The following is an 18413-nucleotide window of genomic DNA, read 5'->3' as shown; positions in this document are numbered from 1 at the left end:
CCCCTTCCGGGCACCGCCCCGCCCCTTCCCGCGTGCCCCGCGGCCCCCCCCGGCATGGCGGCCCGGCTGCTGCTGCGGGCGGTGCGGGCGGCGCTGCCCGGCCCGGCCCGCGGTTACGCCAAGAAGCCGGGTGAGCCTCGTCCCGCGGCCCCGGTCCTCGCCGGTGCCCCCTGCCCCGGGGCAGCTCCCGCGGTCCTGTGTCGCGTCGCCCCCCCCGCCGTGTCCCGATCCTTGTCCCCGCGGTCCCCGGGCCCTCCCGGCGGCAGCCTTGTCGTCCCCCCGTCCCCCCCCCCACCGCGGGACCTCGCCCCCAGCCCCGCGGCCCCCCGTCCCCTGCCCCAGCCGCCTTCCTCGCACCCCGCGCCGCCCCGGCCCTCCTTCCCGGCGCTGCTGCCCCCCCCGCCGCGGCCGTGTGCCTGCCCCCCGCACGTCCCCTGTCCTGACCGTGCCCTTGTCCCCGCAGCCGTGAAGTCCAAGGGCAAGAACGCGCCGAAGGAGGGGCTGAAGGGGCCGGAGGTGTGTACGGACCCCGCCATGCTCACCACCTACGCCATGGGGGTCAATTACTTCAAGGACGGCCCGGAGGTGGCCCTGAAGCCCGACTCCGAGTACCCCGACTGGTGGGTGGTGCCCGGCTCCCCTGGCTGGGTGCAGAAGGGGGGGTCCCTCCTGGGGTGCTCGTCCCTACAGGGGCATCCCAGAGGCAGGGAGGAGTGTAGGGGAGACAGGGAGCTGTTCTGGGAGGAGGAAAACTGCCGCTCTGCAGCCCAGAGACCTTCCCTGAGGGCCCGGGCAGGAGAGCAGGCCGCGCTGTGGATGCGGTGGGTGAGGGATCCGTACGTCCTGGCCACGCGCTTCATCGCTCCGTCCCGTGCTTGTCCCTTTGCCCTTCCTGCTGCAGCCTCGCATCTTCTGTGTTCTCCCCCAGGCTCTTTAAGATCCACCTCGGGCCCCCCAAGAAACTAGAGGAGCTGGACCCCGACTCGATCGAGTATTGGAGGCGCCTGCGGAAGTACAACACGTGGCACCGCAACAGGCTGAAGAAGGGCAAGAAGCTGTAGGTGCCCTGAGTGCCATCGCGGGTGGGGCTGGAGCCAGGTCCTGCTTTCGGTCCCTTCTTCTCGCTATAAACTAGTAATAAATCTCTGGTGAGGCTGATACCTGTTACGGCGGCTGTGGCAAACCCAGGCTCTTGGCAAGCTCAGTGCGGGTCCCCCCTCGTGCTGGGGGCTGGTGAGGGGTTGAAGCAACACAGGCCGCAAGTTCTCGGTGTATTTGCTGAAACAGAAGCTCAATTTTTTTGCTCACAGAGGGAGCCGACACTGCCAAATGTGTCCTGTTCCCTGCTCTGTCACAGCCTGCGCTGCAACGGCTGGGGTTAAGGGCCCCGAGGGGAGGGTTTGGGGTAGGGAATGACTCTGCTGGCCTTGCTGCGTCTCCTGGGGGGGCTGTGGGGACCGAGCAGCCTGTGCTCCCTGAGGACGGGGCCAGGCTCTGGTGCTGCTGCGGGGGCAGCGGGTGAGGTGAGGGGGGACGTGGCGGCCCCTCGCACTGCCACCTGTGTGCTGTGCTCTCGCTTCCTCCTCGGGCAGCGGTGGCTGCTGGGAGGCCAGGGTCCCAGCTTGGCTGGGCTGTGTGGTGAAGGCAGGGTCTTCCCCGCAGCATCGGGGGCCTCACTGCCCTGTCCCGGGGTGTCGTCAGCTGGCTCTGGCCTGGCAGAGCCCACAGCAGCTTCCCCTGCGCCTCGGTCCTGCCTGTGCATTGGGCTCCCCTGGCTGCCGGGTGTCCTCGTCCCCTTTGTTCATCTCTGTCCTGGACTCCCTGCCCTGCAGCTCCGGCCTGGCCTCGAGTTGGGCTACGGGGACAAAGCACCCACCCGCAGGGTCCTCCTGCAGTGAGGAGGGGGCGATGGAGCCATTGCCTGTCCCAGCAGCATCCCCAGTGCCCCACGTCCTGTGGCGGGGGCCAGGGCCGGGGGCTGTACCCGATTCCCCCGGGGTGGCTGTGGGGCGGCCGGGTTGGCAGCTGCAGCGCTCGCACTCCGCGGCACAGGAAGCGGCGGAGGAAAGCAGAAGTGCTGTGCTGCGGCGTGGGGGGTTGGGGGAGATTTTGGGTTGAACCCTCATTTCCTCTGCGTGGGGCTCAGTGTGCACCCTCGGAGCTGACGGGGCTGAGGCCGGGCCGTATCCAGCGGTGAGTGTCCTGTCCCTGCCATGCCTGTCCTGCAGCTTGCCCTTCCCTTGCGGCCCCCCAGCGCATCCAGCCCCCCCAAATCCAGCAGCAGGTGAGCAAAGGGGGCACCCGAGTCCCTGCCCTCCATCTCGGAGCCCCCCTGCTCAGGAAAGTGTCTCCCAGCTGCCATGCACGGCTTGGTCCTGGGGACAGGTGCCCACCCGGGGTGGGTCTGAGGGGAGGGATGCACGGGGAGAAGAGAGCCCGTCCCTGGGTGCTGCCCCCATCTGGGGTGATTCGTGCCGTGTTCCCCTCGCTACGGAAGTCTCTGCCAGGGTCAAGGGGAGCTGAAGCGGGTCCCAGCCCTGGAACCCCCGTGTCCCCTCCCCTAACCCCCTCTGTGGGCTCCTGGTGGTGGCACGGCAGGGCTCTTCTTGGCTCCAGAGCCACCACCCAGGGGCCTGGTGATGGGGAGGGGGCTGCTGCCGACCCACTGGGGTCTCTGCCAGAAGCAGAGGAGTCCCCAGGCTCAGCCCTCTGTGATGGGCCCCGTTCTCTGTGTCCCCGGAAGAGACAAGCAAGGTGACAGGGGACGTCCCCTCTTTCCAGTTCCTTGGACCCCATCCTGCGAAGGTCCCTGTCCCGGGGCTGGGCTAACATGGCCCTGGCTCCGTGCCCAAGGCCAGGGGCTGAGCGGGGTCCCCTGTGCCGCTGTCACGGCTCTTGTCTTCCGGGTGGGGAGGGGGAACCTGGATCATTCCTGGCTGGCTGCTGGCGGCTGGGTGAGCCGCACTGCCTGGCCAGCCCCTGGCACCACCCCGGGGAGGCGACCCAAAGCCGGGGAGCTCGTGATGGTGCTCTCGCTCCCAAGCACCCTGTGCCCAGCCGGAGCAGCGCCTGGCGGTGCCCAGTGGGACGCAGGCGCCTGTCACCCCGTCACCCACTGATGGCTTGTCCCCTCCGCGTCCCCAGGCAGGTGGCGGCGGGGCTGGGACGGGATGGGGGACTGGAGCATGCCCATCGGCTCGCTGGGCGAGGAGGTGGTGGCCCGGCTCTGCGAGCTCCTGGATAACGCCAGCCGGGGCTGGCGCAAGCTGGCCGAGGTGGCTGGGGCGGAGAAACGCTTCAAGTGCAGGTAAGTGGTGGGGCATTTCCGGGGGTCTGTCCCCCACAGGGTGACAAAACGCACGTGGGCACAGCTCCGCCATGGGCTGAGCAACAGGCAAGCGGGTTCTGCAGCCACCCCATCGTGACCACAGCCTGGGCTGGGAGCACTGCCGAGTCCCCCAGCGGGGGACCTGTCCTCCCCAGGTGGGAGGTGGGCTGCGGCGCTGAGCGCTGCGGGCGCCTTGCAGCGCGGAGGAGCTGGAGATGTGCTCGCTGAAGGTGCTGGAGTCCCGTGGCAGTCCCACCCAGTGCCTCCTGCAGCTCCTGGCTGAGCGTGACTGCACCCTCAAGTACCTGCTGGGCTGCCTGGAGAGGATGGGGCACACGCAGGCCTGCCAGGTCCTCAGCAACGCCGGTAGGGATGGACAGCGGGGTCCCACGGGGACTGGAGAGAGGCACTGGGGGACGGGGGTTCAGCAGAAGGAAAGCAGAGGGAGATGAGCAGCTGGTAGGGATGGGATGGGATGGGATGGGAGGAATGGGATGTGGTGGGACAGGATTGGATAGGTTGTGATGGGACAAGAAGGGATGGGATGGAACAGGGTGGGATGGCGCTGAATGGGACAAGGTAGGATGAGGTGGTTGGGACAGGACAGAGGGGCGGGATGGGACATAGCGGGATGGGATGGAGTGGGAGAGGCCAGGCTGTGTGGGCGGGTGTGGGACAGGGTGTGATGGGACAGGACAGGACCGGATGGGACTGGTTGTGATGGGATGGCGCGGGAGAGGGGTCTCAGCCAGCCCAGGCTTGTCTCTCCTCTCCCACAGTCCAGGACATGATCCGCATCACGGTGCAACCGGAGTCGCAGGTGGTGACGGAGGGGACGCGGGTGTCCCTGACCTGCTGGGCGACCGGCCCGCCAGGGCTCACGTACCAGTGGTTCTGCGGGAAGCGGGTGGTGAGGTCCTGCCCCATCCATGGCGAGGGCCCACCTGGATGGGTGGGAGGGCTCCTCCGACTCTTTGGCCCCCTCCTATCTCGTAGGTGCCCGGAGCCACAGCCCCAGAGCTGGTGATTGACACGGCTGCCCCACCGGGCCAGCCTGGGTGGTACATCTGCCGGGTGAACTGCGGGGCCACCTTCAGCTTCTCCAGGTGGGCCCATGTCCAGGTGGAGAAGAGCAGCAGCCCCAGCTCAGGTGGGCCTCATGATCTGCGTCCCCTGGCTGGCACCCATGGGGCACCGCTTGTCCCATTGGGATTGCTCACCCCAGTGGGAGTGGGGTGGCTCCTGTGGGGCATCGCTTGCCATGTCGTGCCCTGGCTCAGCCACAAGGCTCTCTGGGCCGCTGGGGTGACGGTGCCCGTGGAGGAGCCGAACGCCCTGTGTCCTCCTCGTGCCCGCTGGCTCATGCCGCCTGGGGGTGCCAGGGCCTGCGGGTGAGAGATCTGGAGCCTGGGGGCAGCTCGGCGGAGACCTGCCATGGCTGAGTGCCGGGTTTGCCACCCCGTCCCCTCCCCAGGCAGTGGTTACTGTCCGACCATGGCGGGGCTGCAGATCCTGCAGCAGCCGCAGCCGTGCTGTCTGGCCGAGGGGGACACGCTGGCACTGGAGTGCAGAGCCATCGGCAACCCCCCGCCCCAGTACCAGTGGTTCAGGAACCGGCGCCCCGTGGAGGGCGCGCAGGCGCCCCGGCTCCAGGTATTGCAGGACCCCCAGTGTGGCACAGCGCGGCATCGCACGGCGTGGCACGGCACGGCGCGCCGCCCCAGCTGCCTGCTCCATCCCACTGGCAGGTGAAGCTGGTGACGACAGCCGAGCGGGGCAGCTACTCCTGCCGCGTGTTCAACCTCTTCCATGAGGTGTGGAGCCAGGAAGTGGACGTGGAGATTGGTGAGGGCCCTGGACAAACCTCCGTGGCCCCCCACACTGCGTGGGGTGTCCTGACCCTGCTCTGCTCCCCCGTAAAGCCCTTCCACAGCTGCCCTGTGGTTTTGGGGGGCTCCGAGTCCCCTCAGGGCTGCCTGAGCCCCTTCTTTGCCACAGGCCCACGGCTCTTTGCCTCCGGAGGCTCCTGGCAGGAGGGGGACGGAGGTAGGTAGGGGCGGAGTGGGCAGGTCCCCGCTGCTCTGCTGGCTGCGGTCCCCGGCACGGCGGGGCCGTGGCACAGCATTTCTCTCTTTCCAGGCTCCCCAGAGCACAGCAGCCCAGGGCAGCTGTATGGTAAGAGCCTGTCCAGGAGGGGCTGGTGGCCCTGTGGGGCTGTGACCGTCCCCAGTGTCACCCCACGAGGCTCCGCTCGGCCGGGGTGCTGTGCGTGCAGCACACCAGGGAGAGCAGACCAGTGAGGCCGGGATGCCAGGGGTCACCCCGGTACCTGGGGACGGTGACACCAGCTACAATTGGGTGCCACGTCTGTGGGCTGAAGGTGGTGGGGACAGCAGGAGCATCCCGCTCCACTCTCAGCGCTTCCCTCTCCCGTCCCGGCAGCCACCGACAAAGTGGCCCTGCTGATCGGCAACATGCACTACCTGCACCACAAGCAGCTGAAGGCGCCCATGGTGGATGTGCACGCCCTCAGCGCCCTCCTCCGCCAGCTCGACTTCAAGGTGGTCTCACTGCTGGACCTGTGCAAGGCCGAGATGGAGATGGCTGTCAACGAGTTCCTCCTCCTCCTTGACAAGGGCGTTTACGGTGCGTCGGCGTCCGACAGGGTGACTCCAGCCAGGGGGGAAACGGGTGGTTTTGTGCTGGCAGGGTCTTGGGGGGCAGCTGAGCAAGAAGTGGGCACCAGCAGGTGAAGCGATGTCACCCACTTTCCCCCTTCCCGGCAGGTTTGCTCTACTACGCCGGGCACGGCTATGAAAATTTTGGCAACAGTTTCATGGTGCCCATCGATGCGCCCAGCTCCTACACCTCAGCCCACTGTCTGTGCGTGCAGCGGGTGCTGCAGAGCATGCAGCAGCGCCGCACCGGGCTCAACATCTTCCTGCTCGACATGTGCCGCAAGAGGTGACCACAGGCCCGGGGACAAGCTGCCACACCGGGAGGTCCCAGTACAGGGGTGCCTGTGGGTGCTGGTTCCCAGGGGAGCAGAGTGGGGTGTCCCCAGAGTCCCATCCAAACCCCTTGGCTTTGTCTGGAGGCCCCAAAGCATCGCTGTCCCAGCTGAGCCAGAAAACACCACAATGGGTGGGCAGAGGGGCACGGGGTAGCCCCTGAGGTGTGGGGTGCCTCGGGGTGGGTTTTGGGGGGAGTGGCGGGTCCCGGCTCTGCCTAGTGGCTTTTCTCTCACAGGAACCTCAACGACGACGTCATCCCGCAGGTCGGTGCGCTGCAGGTCACGGCCAACATCGTCTTCGGCTACGCCACGTGGGTCCCCTCCCCACCACGCCCCAGTGTGGGCAGCGGGGCTGAGCGTCCCTCCCTGGCGCAGAGCGGGGCCGGGGATCAGCCCCCTGCCATGGCTCAGCACCCGTGTCTTTCCCCCAGTGTATCGGCAGCGTCACTCCCTCCGATCGATGCCGGAGGTGGGGGGCGAGCGGCGGCACCCGGTCCCTTACGGGGCAGGGAGAGGCCCTTGGCGCTGCTCGGCTTTGGGCAGCACCTGAGGAGATGAAGCCCCGAGGCTCCCCTGGAGCACAGGGCCTGGGGCTGACAAGGTTTTAAGCATCCAGGATCCGGCTGCGGCTCCCACCTCTCCCCGGCAGGGAGGCTGGACGAGTGGACAGGAGTGGGCAGAGCCGTGGGCTGGTGGCTCTGGCTTCCCCAGGGCTGATGCTCCGGTGGGGGCTGGTTCCTGGGGGAGTGACAGAGCCCCATGCCGAGGTCACCACTGCCCGGTCCCTGCAGGTGCGCGGATGCTGAAGCCTATGAGCTGAGCCAGGGCGAGCTCTCCAACGGCATCTTCGTCACCTTCCTCAAGCGCTGGCTGCTGGAGGACGAGAAGATCACGGTGCTGCTGGACAAGGTGGCCGAGGGTGAGTGGGGAGAGGTGGGGGATGGTGACACCCTCCCCCCCCAAGCAGCCCCTGCTGATGCCCCATGCCCCCCGCAGACATGGGCACGCTGGAGATCACCCGGGGCCGGCAGGCGCTGGAGCTCCGCAGCAACCTCTCAGAGAGACGAGCCCTGACAGACCCCATCCGCCCTCCGGGCCGGGACGAGTCCTCTGCCAGGAACCTGCAGTGGGCCAAGGCTCACGGTGAGGGTCGCTGGCACCCAGGGAGGGGACAGCACCGAGTCACAGGGGGGGGCAGCGGGCAGCGCCTGCCAGGTTTCTCCCACCCTGGAGGAGAGAAACCACCGGCACAGAGCTGCCAGCCCAGTGGCAGGAGCATCATGTCAGCATCCCCGCTTCAGGGTGACTCTGGTGGTCACCTCACCCGCGGGTGCAGCTCCAGCCCTGAGCACCAAGCCCCACGCTTCCTGTTCCCCTCCAGTTCTGCCAGAGAGCCGGCACCTCTGCTTCGACTGTGGGGTCACTGTCCAGCTGGGCTTCGCTGCCGAGTTCTCCAACATCATGATCATCTACACCCGCGTGGTGGCCGCCCCCGGGGACATCACCAAGTGCAAGGCCAAGCTCACCGATATACCCGAGGTGGGAGCGGGTTGCGAAGTCCATGCCGGGGCGATGCCGGGGAATAGGGTGGGGGGGACCCGTGATGGTTTTCACGCCTGGATGCCGTCCGTGGTAGGAGCTGGACGTGGACCTCAAGTGCACCAACAAGGAGAGTCCGGAGGAGGTGGGCAGCCCGCTGGCGCCCGCCTGGAGCCTTAGCTGCCCCTCCCACTGCCTCTACAGCCGGCTCTGCGGCTTGCAGAAACTGCGGGTAAGAGCCGCACCGTGCGGGGAGTTAGTGCTGGCAGTACAGCACGGCTGCAGCCCAGGACGGGTGCCCACGCTGCTGGTGCCCCCACAGCAGGAGCTGGCCTTCACCATCTGCCTGCAGTACCGCTACCGCGGCATGGACGACTTCGTGGAGGAGAGGCGGACGGTGAGCGTGGGGAAGCCGCTCATCGCCAAGCTCAACCTGCGGCTGGCGGCCTCCCCCTTGCCGCCTGGCAGCCCCCTCTCCACGTCCCCCCCCAGGAGCTGGGGGGCGGCAGGCGGCTCCTGGGTCAACACCCCCGAGGAGAACCTGAGCCCTGAGCTTCCCGGCTCCCACACCCTGTAGTGGGACAGTGCGGGCCCCCCCGGTCCCTTGTCGCCTCAGTCCCCTGGCGCCACGTCTGTCCTGCTGATGAGGGGCCGGGGGGGCCGGAGGTGACATGGGCAGAGGCGAGTGCCGGCTGGAGTGAGCCCCATCCTGGCCTGCGCTGGGGGGGCGCGGGGCTCGCTGTGCGGCACGGCTGGGACCACTGCCGCAGGGGACCGCAGCTCGGCGCTGCCGACGTACAGGGCACTGCCACTGCGGGTGCAGGCAGTGCTAGCCCCGCGTCCCCTGACGTGGCCGTGCCAGCCCCGTGTCCCACCTCGGCGCCGGCCCTGCGTGCCAGGACAGCGCCCGGCAGCCTGGGGGGCAGAGTGCCCAGGCCCCACGGCTCAGCTGGCGCGAGGCGTCGCGCCGGGGCAGGGTTGGGTTCGTTCAGGCCTTGGAGAAATAGAGAGAAATAAGCAGATTAAGGGGCAAATCTCGCCGGAGGGGATTAAAGGGGCTGGGAGCAGGAGGGCTCTGGCTCCGCTACGAGGGGCTGGGAGAATGCCCTGGTGCCCCCACCGCTCCCAGTAGCACCCAGTCCTCCCAGTACAACTCCCAGTGGAGGGCTGTGCTGGCCCCGTCTGGGCAGTGAGCAATTTCAGCACAGGATTGGGATTTAGGGGGCAAAAAAAAAAAAGCCTTTTTGCTTGGATTCTTCCCAAACGTGGCCCCACGTGCAGGCATCTACAGATGATGTGGGGCGTGCTCCGCCGGGTCTCAACCAGGGAAAGCACCAATAAAGAGGGCAGGGCAGGTGGCGCAGAGCTCAGATGCTTTTTCTGCATTTAAATGGCTTTTTTTTCTTTTTTTTTTTGCCAGAAATATTGCTTCTTTCCGCACTAAGCACAGTGCGGGACCTGGACATCCACAGGAGGGAAGGGGCAACTGACCCCTCCCGCAAGGGTACCCTGACATCCCCCGCCACAATGCCCTGGGCAGTGCCACCCATGCAAATTAGCTCATTTAAATAATTTGCATCTCCCCCTCGTCGTCCCCTCCAGGCACCTGGGGAGATGCGGCCTCTTCCCGGGGCCTCTCCGCGCCCTCGCTTTTGGGTGGCAGTTGCAAGATTGGAGGAGGGAGCATCCCCGCCCCAATTAGGCCCCGATCAAACGGGTCGGGGGGTGCTGAGCCCCCCGCTCTCCACGCCAGCCGGCTTTTGTTGGTGCTCGGGAGGCCGAGGGGTGCCCCGGGCTGGCGCCAGCCTTGGCAATTATGTCATGTGAAAAGCGCAGCCCCCATTGAGCGCGTCCCTTCCCCCGGATCAAACCCCATTACTTCCGCGGCCGTTGCTTCATTATCTCCCCGCCGGAGCACGCCTCTGCCGGGGCCGCTTCACCTCGGCCCCGGCCCATTAGCGGGGCTGGGGAGCCGGGGGAGCATCGATTATGCGTTTAATGGATTGTTAAAAGTTTAATTGTCACTAACGAAGCAGACGAGCAGCAGCAGCCGGGGGACGGGGGACAAGGAGAAGGGTCTCGCCGGGGTCAGTGCCTCGCCAGGCCCAGTGGCATCCTGGCCAGTCCTGCCTGACCCTGGCGCTGTGAGGGCGTCAGAGTCCGGCCCTGGGGCTGTTGGATTGGGGTGAGACCACCCGGGGTGGGTGGGGGGGCTGCAGCTGGGGGTGTGCTGGTGCTGAGCGGGGTCTGGGCCCTGCGGGGATGTGGGGACACAGTGGGGATGCCGGGGACCCGGAGCACCCGCTCGCCCAGTCCCTGTCTCTCGCTGTCCCAGCCATGCTTCAGCACCTCGGCCCGCCGCGGGCTCAGCCATCGCCGCTGGGGCTGTGCTGGCCCTTGGTGCCACCGTGAAGGTGCCAGTGACACTGACTGTGCCCCAAGCCCCGGCGAGCGGGCGGCAGGGTCCCCCCGGGGCTGCAGAGCCACGCTGGGGACCCCGGAGATGTGGTGCCTTGCCACCGCCACCCTTGCTCCCACCTGGCAGGAACCACCGGCAAGGGGTAAACCAGCCTCGATGCACCATGCCCCCCTCCACCATGGGGACCCCAGGGGTCCCAGCCAGCCCCCTCCTCCTGTCAGCCACGTCTGGGGGCCGAGGGGCTCCCGCTGCCACCCACCCTCCTGCCGGCACAATTATGGCAGCTTTGTGCCGCCAACATGTGGCCGGGTGGGCACCCCTGGGGAGCAATTAGGGCAGGCGGGCGGCAGGCGCGGCCCCCGAGGGATGGCCGAGCAGATGCCCCTTGACAGGCCGAGGAGGATGTTGGCGCGGCACAAAGCTGGTCCCAGCCCGCAGCCGCATCAGGTCACCCGTTGCCTGGATCTGGCCCCAGCCCCGCACGCAACAGCCTGAGGGAGCGGGGCGGGAGGGTGCCCCGGATGATATCCCACATCGCCCTGGAAAGCTCCTTCCCAGCAAAGGTTCTGCAGCCCCAGCATGCTAACAAGCAGCACCGCTAACGAGCGGCATGGTGGGCAGGGCCCCGGGCAGCACCCGACTCCAGCACGCGGCAGCCATTCAGCTTATCTCTTTACTCATGATACAAGTGAGTGTATCTTCCTGGTGCCGGAACATCTACCAGCACAACTGGCGCATCGTGCCCTCACACGGCTAAAAAAAAAAAAAAAAAAAAAAATCCCCCCAAGTACTCCCTATGAAACTAGAGCTTTTCTGTTCAGTTTTGTTTAAATTTGCAGCATTAAAAAAGAAAATAATAATAATGGGAAGAGGTCTGGGGAAAGGAGGTGTCCGACCGAGGGTGGTGGGTGGCCCGGTGGGATGCCTGAGCCTCAGCCAGATCCACAGCCCAGGCTGGTGCCTCGGCAAGGCAGAGGGGCCGCGGGCAGCTGCCGGGGTGCTCCCCTGTGGCAGGGTCCCGCCAGCGCCCCGGCTCGCTCCCCTGTCACCAATGGCACTGGCTCAACGGGGAGAAGACGCAGCCCGGCATCCCCGCCCCGTGCCAGCTTTGGTCCTGCTGCGCACCCCACCGTCACCTCGTCGCCTGCCGCGGGGTCGAACCAACGCCGGGGGCAGGAGCCAGGGGCCGGCGGGGCCGGAGGGGAGCGTTCATCAAATGGGCTGCCAGGTCTTGTCAATGGTCTGAATGTGCTCCTTGGCTTTCATGCGGAGCGAGGCGATGCTGGAGCTCCTCTGGTCCACCTCCTCCAGCGGGTACTTGTCCACAAAGGTGGTGCCGCACTGGTAGGGCGCAGGGGCCATGGGCTGCATGCCCTGCGCCATCGGCGGGGGGGTGTTGAGGAAGGAGTGCCCGCCGTAGGGGGGCTGCAGGGCTTGGGGGGCTCCCATGAAGCCAGGGATGCTGTGGACTGTGGTGGCACTGGAGATGGGGGATGTCAGCCATGGGTCAAGCGGGAGGGAGTTGCTCATGGGCCCCACGTTGGGTGTCATGGGGGGTCGGTTGAAGGAGAGCACGGGGGTGTCATGGAGCTTCATGGAGCTGGCCTCCATCTTCTCCTGCCGTCTCCACTTGGCTCGCCGGTTCTGGAACCAGACCTGCGAGGTGAGAGCCAGTGTGAGCCCCACCGTGCCGCACCGGTCCCTCATAGCGTGCCCCACCTGCTGTGCCCCATGCAGGGTGCCCCGTTGTGCTGTATCCCACGCGAGGTGCCCCATGCAGGATGCATCACACAGGGTGCTCCAGGTGGGGTGTCCCATACGGGGTATCCCGCCCCGTGTTTTGGGTTCCACGTGGGATGCCCCACGGGGCTCCAGCAATCCCCAGCACACCGCACACCTCTGCCAAACCTCTCCCGCAAACCCCAGAGACTTGAGGGCATCTCCCAGGTGTGGAAAGTGCAGTGTCACCGCACAGCCCCTGCCCTCACTGCTCCACAGGAATGCACGCCCCGGCCCTGCAAACACCCGTACAGTCCTCGGTGTAACGTTATCCAGCTTTCAAAACCGCCTCGGTAAAACTTCTAGAAGCCAAATTGCCACGGTTGCACCAAAATCCAGCAGGAATGAGAGGGACCAGTGAGCCAAGGCCAGCGGTGAGGTCTTGCCCCATGGGAGCTGCTTGTTAGAGCACTGGCCCCAGTGTCCCCAGAGCCTCCAGTGGCACGGGGCACAGGCCATCTGCCACACGGTGCAAAGGGGGAGTAACGATGGACATTTGGGCTGAGAAGTGGTTGTCTCCCACAGGCTGCTCACAGTCCTGTGAGGAGCGGCTGAGGGACCTGGGGTTGTTTGTCTGGAGAAAGAGGCTGAGGGGAGACCTGATGGCTCTCTACAACTCCCTGAAAGGAGGGTGCAGCCAGGTGGGGGTCAGTCTCTTCTCCCTAGTAACAAGCAATAGGACAAGAAGAAACGGCCTCAAGTTGCACCAGGGGAGGTTTAGACTGGAGATAAGGAAAAATGTCTTCCCCAAAGGGTTGTCAGTCCCTGGAACAGGCTGCCCAGGGAAGTGGCTGACTCACCAGCCCTGGGGGGATTTAACAGACATGTCGATGTGGCGCTTGGGGACATGGGTTAGTGGTGGGCTTGGCAGTGTGAGGTTAACTGTTGGACTTGATGGTTTTAAAGGTCTTTTCCAACCTAAATGTTTCTGTAGTTCTATGAAGCTAGTCACTGCTCAGAGAGCTTGCCAGAGGTGTTCCTACAGACTGGGCCCCTCAGAAAAAGGCCGCGTTTTCTTGGACTGGGAGTGAGGTCTGGGAAACTCAGTTCATTTGTAAAAGGGGATTACTGCCTTGCTTCGCAGTGGGTTGGTTGCTTCTTCAACACCCTGACCCTTTCTTTCTCTCGCCCTGGTCTTGCCCTATCAGTCCCAGGGGTGGGGGGGGAGCAAACTGGTGGGACCAGCAGGGGAAAAAAAAAAAAAAACCCACAAAAACCTCTAAAAACCATCCCCCTGCCCAAACGGAACCTCCAGCACATGGGCTGAACTGGGACCTCAGGGGGAAGGCGGTGCAGCCGTTGAGTCCCCTCTCTGGTTTTGGCAGAAGCAGCTGGCTCTGCTGAGATGCTGCTCGTGCTTCAAGCAACGTGGAACCTGAGGCACAGAGTGAGGTGGCGGAGGCGGAGCTGGGAGCAGAGGTCTCCGGTGCCGGGGTGGTCCCTCCGCCACTGCCCAGGGGACAGGTCTGGGGTCCTCCCTACCTGCACGCGGACCTCCGGCAAGTTGACCTTCATGGCCAGCTCCTCGCGGCTGTAGACATCGGGGTAGTGGGACTTCTCGAAGGCGCGCTCCAGCTCGTGCAGCTGGTAGGTGGTGAAGGTGGTGCGGTTCCTCCGGTGCTTCTTCTTGGGCTGCTCCTCCTCAGTGGTGGCTGGTGGGGTGCCCTCGCTGTCCCCCGGCTTCCGCAGCTCGCCCAGGTCTCCCTCACACTTATTCAGGAACATGGCGGCACCTGCGAGGGGATCGCAAGGGTTAGCTGGGGCATGGGGACATTGGACCCCCCCCCCATTCCAACCCCAGGCCAGGGATGGACAGACGGATGGGAGGATGGGGCAGCCCCAGAAACAGGTTATGCAAAAGTGTAGTCCTTTCTTCTGCTGCAGCGTTATCCCAGAGCCGCAGCCTGCACTTGGCTCCACCGTGAGATGCCACCAAGCCGATGCACCCACCCAAAGCTAAAAGTCAAATTTCACCTAAAGGGGAAGATTTTATAAAAGCGCCATCACTAAGAGCCGACTCGACCTCCCCCCTGCCCTGGCATGGAGGGGACCAAGCCTGGGTCGGCTCCCTCCTTCCAGCGAGCGCCTCGCCCCCAGCCCCTCCTCCCCATGCCCCCGCACCACTGGAGGACCCAACGCCGGTCCCCAAGCGCGCCTGGAGCAACCTGGCGACGGCCCCCAGCTAATAACCTTTTTTTCTGCACGCTTATAAGCATTTTCAACCCTCGCAATGTTTCATCTTTAAGCTTTTTATCCGGCATCTGAAATCTTCCTGCGGTATTTACTGGGGATTAAGGGTCCCTTTCTACCACGAGGATGTCGGCAAACATGGAAATGGGGCAGAAAGCCATAATCCTGGGGCACTTCGGCCGAGGGGAAGGTGCTGCATCGCCCAGACCCGCCGGCAAAACTTTAGCTAACGCCCAATGGACGTGGGGAGGGAGAGGGAATGTCAGTTAATTCTAGGAGGGAATGAATGGGGGTCCTGAGAGGACGGCACACAGGGGGCGGGTGTCGGGCATTGCTCAGGCTGTGCATGTGCGGGGTGTCCATGCGCAGCACGCGTGGTGAGTGCCTGTGTGTGCAGTGGGCGGTGTGGGAGCGAGCAGCGCGTCTGCAGCAGGCACACGTCTGTGCGCGCGCAGGGATGCGTGCAGTGTGCGGCCCGTCTGTGCGGGCAGGCGTGGGGGTCCCCAGGGTGCACACGCAGGGGGTGCACACGGCAGGGCGCGAGAGGGGCACGCGTGCTGTGGAGTGAGCGTGGGGTGGAACGTGTAAAGCATGTGCGTGTGCGGGGCTGGGTGTGCACGCGCAGGGCAGGTTGTGCTGCGTGCCCGCTGCGTGCAGTGTGCGCAGTGCGGATGCAGTGCGCGGTGCCCCGGGTGCAGTGTCCACGTGCCCTGCGTGCAGCACGCCCAACGCCATGCCTGCACCTGCAGCGTGCAGGGCACAGTGTATGTGTGCAGTACATGCAGTGAGCGTGCAGTGTCTGCACAGTGCATACACTGCCTTTGTGCGCGCTGCACCCAGCGTGTGCACTGGAGGCACCTGCAGAGCGTGCAGCACAAGCGGTGCGGTGCGGTGCGGCGCGCAGTGCAGTGCAGGTGTGCAGCGTGTGCAGTGTGTGCCCAGTGTCTGTTGGTGCTGTGCCTGATGTCTCTGGGTGTGCGGCGTGTGCAGGCTGTGCAGTGCGGTGGGTGCAGCACGCGTAACGTAGGCAGTGCACGCCCGGGGGGTGTGTGTGCGTGCAGTGTGTGCAGAGTGTGCAGTGCATGGTGTTTGCAGTGTGTGTTGCAGGCACGGCGTGTGCAGTGCATGCACGGGGGCTGTGTGCAGCATGTGCCGTGCACATGCAGCGCTGTGCATGCAGTGTGTGCGCGGTGTCAGTGTGTGCGGCTTTGGGAGCTGTGGGCCCCCCCCAAGGTGCCCCATGGCCCCTCGTGGGGTGTGTTGTAGCCCCAGGGCTCTGGCCGGCTCCGGGTCCAGCCCTGCTGCTGGGGGGGGGGGGGGGGCTGCAGTCTTGGGGTGCCCGGGAGGGAGCTGCGAGCCAGGGCAGGGGTGCTGGGTGCTGTGCCCCAGGGGTGAGTGGGTGCTGGGGGGGTGGGGTGGGGGGAGCAGGGGCCCTGTTGTCACCGTGTGAGCAGCACAGAGTGTGTCCTGGGGCTGGGGACACGGGGAGCGGACGGGGGTCCCCCGCTGCCATCCCGCTCTCACTCACCCACTTCTCATTTGCGCAGCTCCGCACCTGCAAGGAGAGGGGGGACAGGGTGAGCACCCAGAACACCCAGAGCCCCCATCTGGGGCACAGACCCCCCCCCGGGGGACCCAGCACCCCATCAGGGGCCCATGGCTGCCCTGTCCAGCCATGTCCTGCAATGGGGGGGGGAGCTGGGCTGGGGCTGTGGGGGGAAATGAGGGGAGCTGGGGCAATGGGGATGGGTGAGATGGGCACTGGGGGGGCTGGAGACAAGATGGGCAAGCGGGAGGAGAGAAGTGGTGTTGCAATGCGGGGGGACAGGGATACGGCGCAGTGACCAAGGTCAGGGCCAAGGCGGGGGGCAGCCCCCACCCTGATCCCACCTGAAAGCAAAGGAGGCCAAAAACTCCCGGGGAGCAAAGCAGACCCTGGCATGGGAGCAGGAATGACGCGAAGAACCCCAAAATAACCCCGCAGGAGTGACCCGGCAGCAGGGCGGCAGCACCAGACCCTGCAGGATGGGGGGTGCGAGGGCCGGGCTCCCCCCATACCCCGCGCCGCAAGGGTCATGGGTGTCCCTGGGGTCGAGGGAGGACCCTGGGGGGGGTCGGGCCGGGGGACGTCGGCACCAGCCACCCACTGGTCCCCGTCCTCCATGGACTGGCCCCGGGGCGCCCCGAGCCTTTGCTGCTGGCATTTCGGGAATCCTGCTTAAAAATGGGCAGCGCTGAGCGGGTGTGCCAAGGAGAGCCCCCACCCCCCCGCCCCCCCGCTGCACACACACACCCCCCCTCCCCCCCCCCCGGCTCCTGTCGGACATTTTCCTGTGGCCGCCGTTATCCTGGCAACAATTTTGGGGTTTAAGCCCTTAAACTTTAAACTGTGCCAGGAAGCACAAGGACCCGAAGCCTCCCGAGAGATTTTTGCCCCGACCTGTGGTTTCCCTGCCGGGGCTGCCAGCCGGGGAGGAGGGGGTGCCTGTGATTAAAGACACCCCAAAAGGCAACAGAAATGGCATCAAGTCCTGGTCGAAGCGAGCAAAAAAAAAAAAAAAAAAAAAAAAATCACTTCCCCAGTGCCAGAAAGCAGCAGAGCGTCAGCTAGGACGAATGACCGCCCCCGGCAGTGGGGGATGTCGGGGGGACAGCCCGGGGACAGCCCCAGCTTTTGCTGCGTTCCGTTTCTTTTTTTTGCTTTCGAAAGCCCATCTGGGTGCCAGGATGCGGCCCCAACCCCGGGCTTGGGACGCTGGGACGGGCTGTTTGCAGCAGCTGGCGCAGGCGGTGGGGAGCGTAGGTGGCTCCTACCCTCTGGCCCCGGTGTAAATCAGCGCGAATGATGCTGATGGGTGCCCAGCACCCGCTCCCGAGCCCCCAGGGAAGGGTGCCAGCCCCGGCCCCAGCCCTGGTCGCCCCCGGGGACACCCGCTCCCTTTTTCAGCATCTTCCCCACCCCGGGGCTGGCGCTTCCTCCCGAATCGGAATAAAACGGCATTACCTGCTGGGCCCAACTCGGCTTTTCCAGGAGTATTTAACTTTGCCAGTCCCTCCTGGGAACCAAACAAGCGGCTCAACCTCACCAATCTCGCAGCTTTGGCAGCCAAAGTTGCCTCTAGTCTTCTTATTTGTCACAGAACCACCGCGCTAAGGCTCGGGAGAATCTTTATTTAGTGTTGCAGATGTCACCAAGGCCCCGCAGATTGGAAATGAGTCCAAAGGATTAAGACGAGGTTATTAATTGGAGGCCTTCCCCTTTAAGAATGATTGACAGTTACTTTCTGGACAAGTAATTGCTCTAAATGTCCCCCCAGCGCGGGTCCGGGGGGGCGGCGGCGGACAAAGCCCCGAACTGCCTTCCCCACTCAGATTGTCTCCCCACAAAGGCGTCCTGCTGGAGTTTGCCTTGTAATCCCCTCATTACGGGCGAGGAAAAAGAATTAGAAACAGGGGGAGCGGAGAAGAAAGGCCGGGGCGATGGGGGGGGGGAGGGAGGAGGATTGCATTCGGCCACGGAGGCTCCGCTCCGGGGATGGGGTCTGGGGCAGGCACCCCAAGCTTTGGTGGGATGGGGCTGCTGCGGTGGTGGATGTCATGTCCCCCCGCCCCAGATGGGGACGGCGAGCCTGGGGGTGGCCCCAGTGACGGCGTGTGTGGCCCCGCGGGCCGCTGGTGATGGTGCCTGCAGAGCCCTGCCCGTGTGGGGACGGGGACCGGGACGGGGACCGCGCGTGGGACAGGTGTGACAGCCAGCCGTGGGCACCGGCTGTGGGGACGGGGACAGGGACTGGGCACGGGCATCCCGTTGTGAGGACTAATGGTGAGGACCGGGGACGGGGCCTGGGGACCTGCCGTGGGGTCTGGGTGCGGGGAGCAGGCCTGAGCAGCGGGTGTGGGGACCAGCCATGTGGGCCAGGTACTCTGAACAGCCTGGGGGATCTGGTGTGGAGACCTGGGGTGGGGAACAGCCGTGGGGACCGGGGAGAGGGACCGAGCGTGGGGAGCAGCCCTGGGGAGGAGCCGTGGGGAGCAGCTGTGGGGAGAAGGCACTGGGCACCGTCCATGGGACCAGGTGTGCAGACAATTCGTGGGCACGGGGCTGGGCATGGGGACGGGACATGGGGACACGCTGTGGGGACCAG

General features: G+C 65.5%; 3 protein-coding genes across 5 annotated transcripts; 2 read left to right on the top strand and 1 right to left on the bottom strand.

Annotated features, from left to right (window-relative positions):
* The first annotated feature begins 8 nt into the window (after positions 1-8).
* MRPL54 (mitochondrial ribosomal protein L54) lies at positions 9-1158 on the top strand. The gene is made up of 3 exons (XM_075776419.1): positions 9-130; positions 464-620; positions 929-1158. Exons 1-3 carry the CDS (start codon positions 55-57, stop codon positions 1059-1061), a joined length of 366 nt encoding a protein of 121 aa, XP_075632534.1. The 5' UTR covers positions 9-54; the 3' UTR covers positions 1062-1158.
* An 887-nt stretch (positions 1159-2045) lies between these two features.
* LOC142605297 (mucosa-associated lymphoid tissue lymphoma translocation protein 1-like) lies at positions 2046-9144 on the top strand. 3 transcript variants are annotated; one of them, XM_075776663.1, is made up of 17 exons: positions 2046-2193; positions 3145-3307; positions 3528-3694; positions 4108-4238; positions 4325-4478; positions 4803-4981; positions 5077-5173; positions 5327-5374; positions 5468-5503; positions 5771-5974; positions 6115-6292; positions 6578-6652; positions 7133-7260; positions 7338-7484; positions 7723-7880; positions 7978-8112; positions 8203-9144. In XM_075776663.1, exons 2-17 carry the CDS (start codon positions 3171-3173, stop codon positions 8455-8457), a joined length of 2229 nt encoding a protein of 742 aa, XP_075632778.1. In that variant the 5' UTR covers positions 2046-2193; positions 3145-3170; the 3' UTR covers positions 8458-9144. The 3 variants fall into 3 exon arrangements, with proteins under 3 accessions (XP_075632778.1, XP_075632779.1, XP_075632777.1); XM_075776664.1 differs by having other exon boundaries at positions 5747-5974; positions 8233-9144; XM_075776662.1 differs by having other exon boundaries at positions 5747-5974.
* A 2262-nt stretch (positions 9145-11406) lies between these two features.
* RAX2 (retina and anterior neural fold homeobox 2) lies at positions 11407-13803 on the bottom strand. The gene is made up of 2 exons (XM_010311168.2): positions 13561-13803; positions 11407-11955 (listed from the first exon to the last, which is right to left on the bottom strand). The coding sequence occupies exons 1-2, from the start codon at positions 13801-13803 to the stop codon at positions 11512-11514; spliced, it is 687 nt and encodes a 228-aa protein (XP_010309470.2). The 3' UTR covers positions 11407-11511.
* Between the last annotated feature and the right edge of the window lie 4610 nt (positions 13804-18413).

The sequence above is a fragment of the Balearica regulorum genome, chromosome 26, assembly GCF_011004875.1.
Source record: "Balearica regulorum gibbericeps isolate bBalReg1 chromosome 26, bBalReg1.pri, whole genome shotgun sequence".
Classification (NCBI taxonomy): domain Eukaryota; kingdom Metazoa; phylum Chordata; class Aves; order Gruiformes; family Gruidae; genus Balearica; species Balearica regulorum.
Note: the sequence above shows the minus strand (reverse complement) of the source record. Positions and strands in the feature narration are given on the sequence as shown.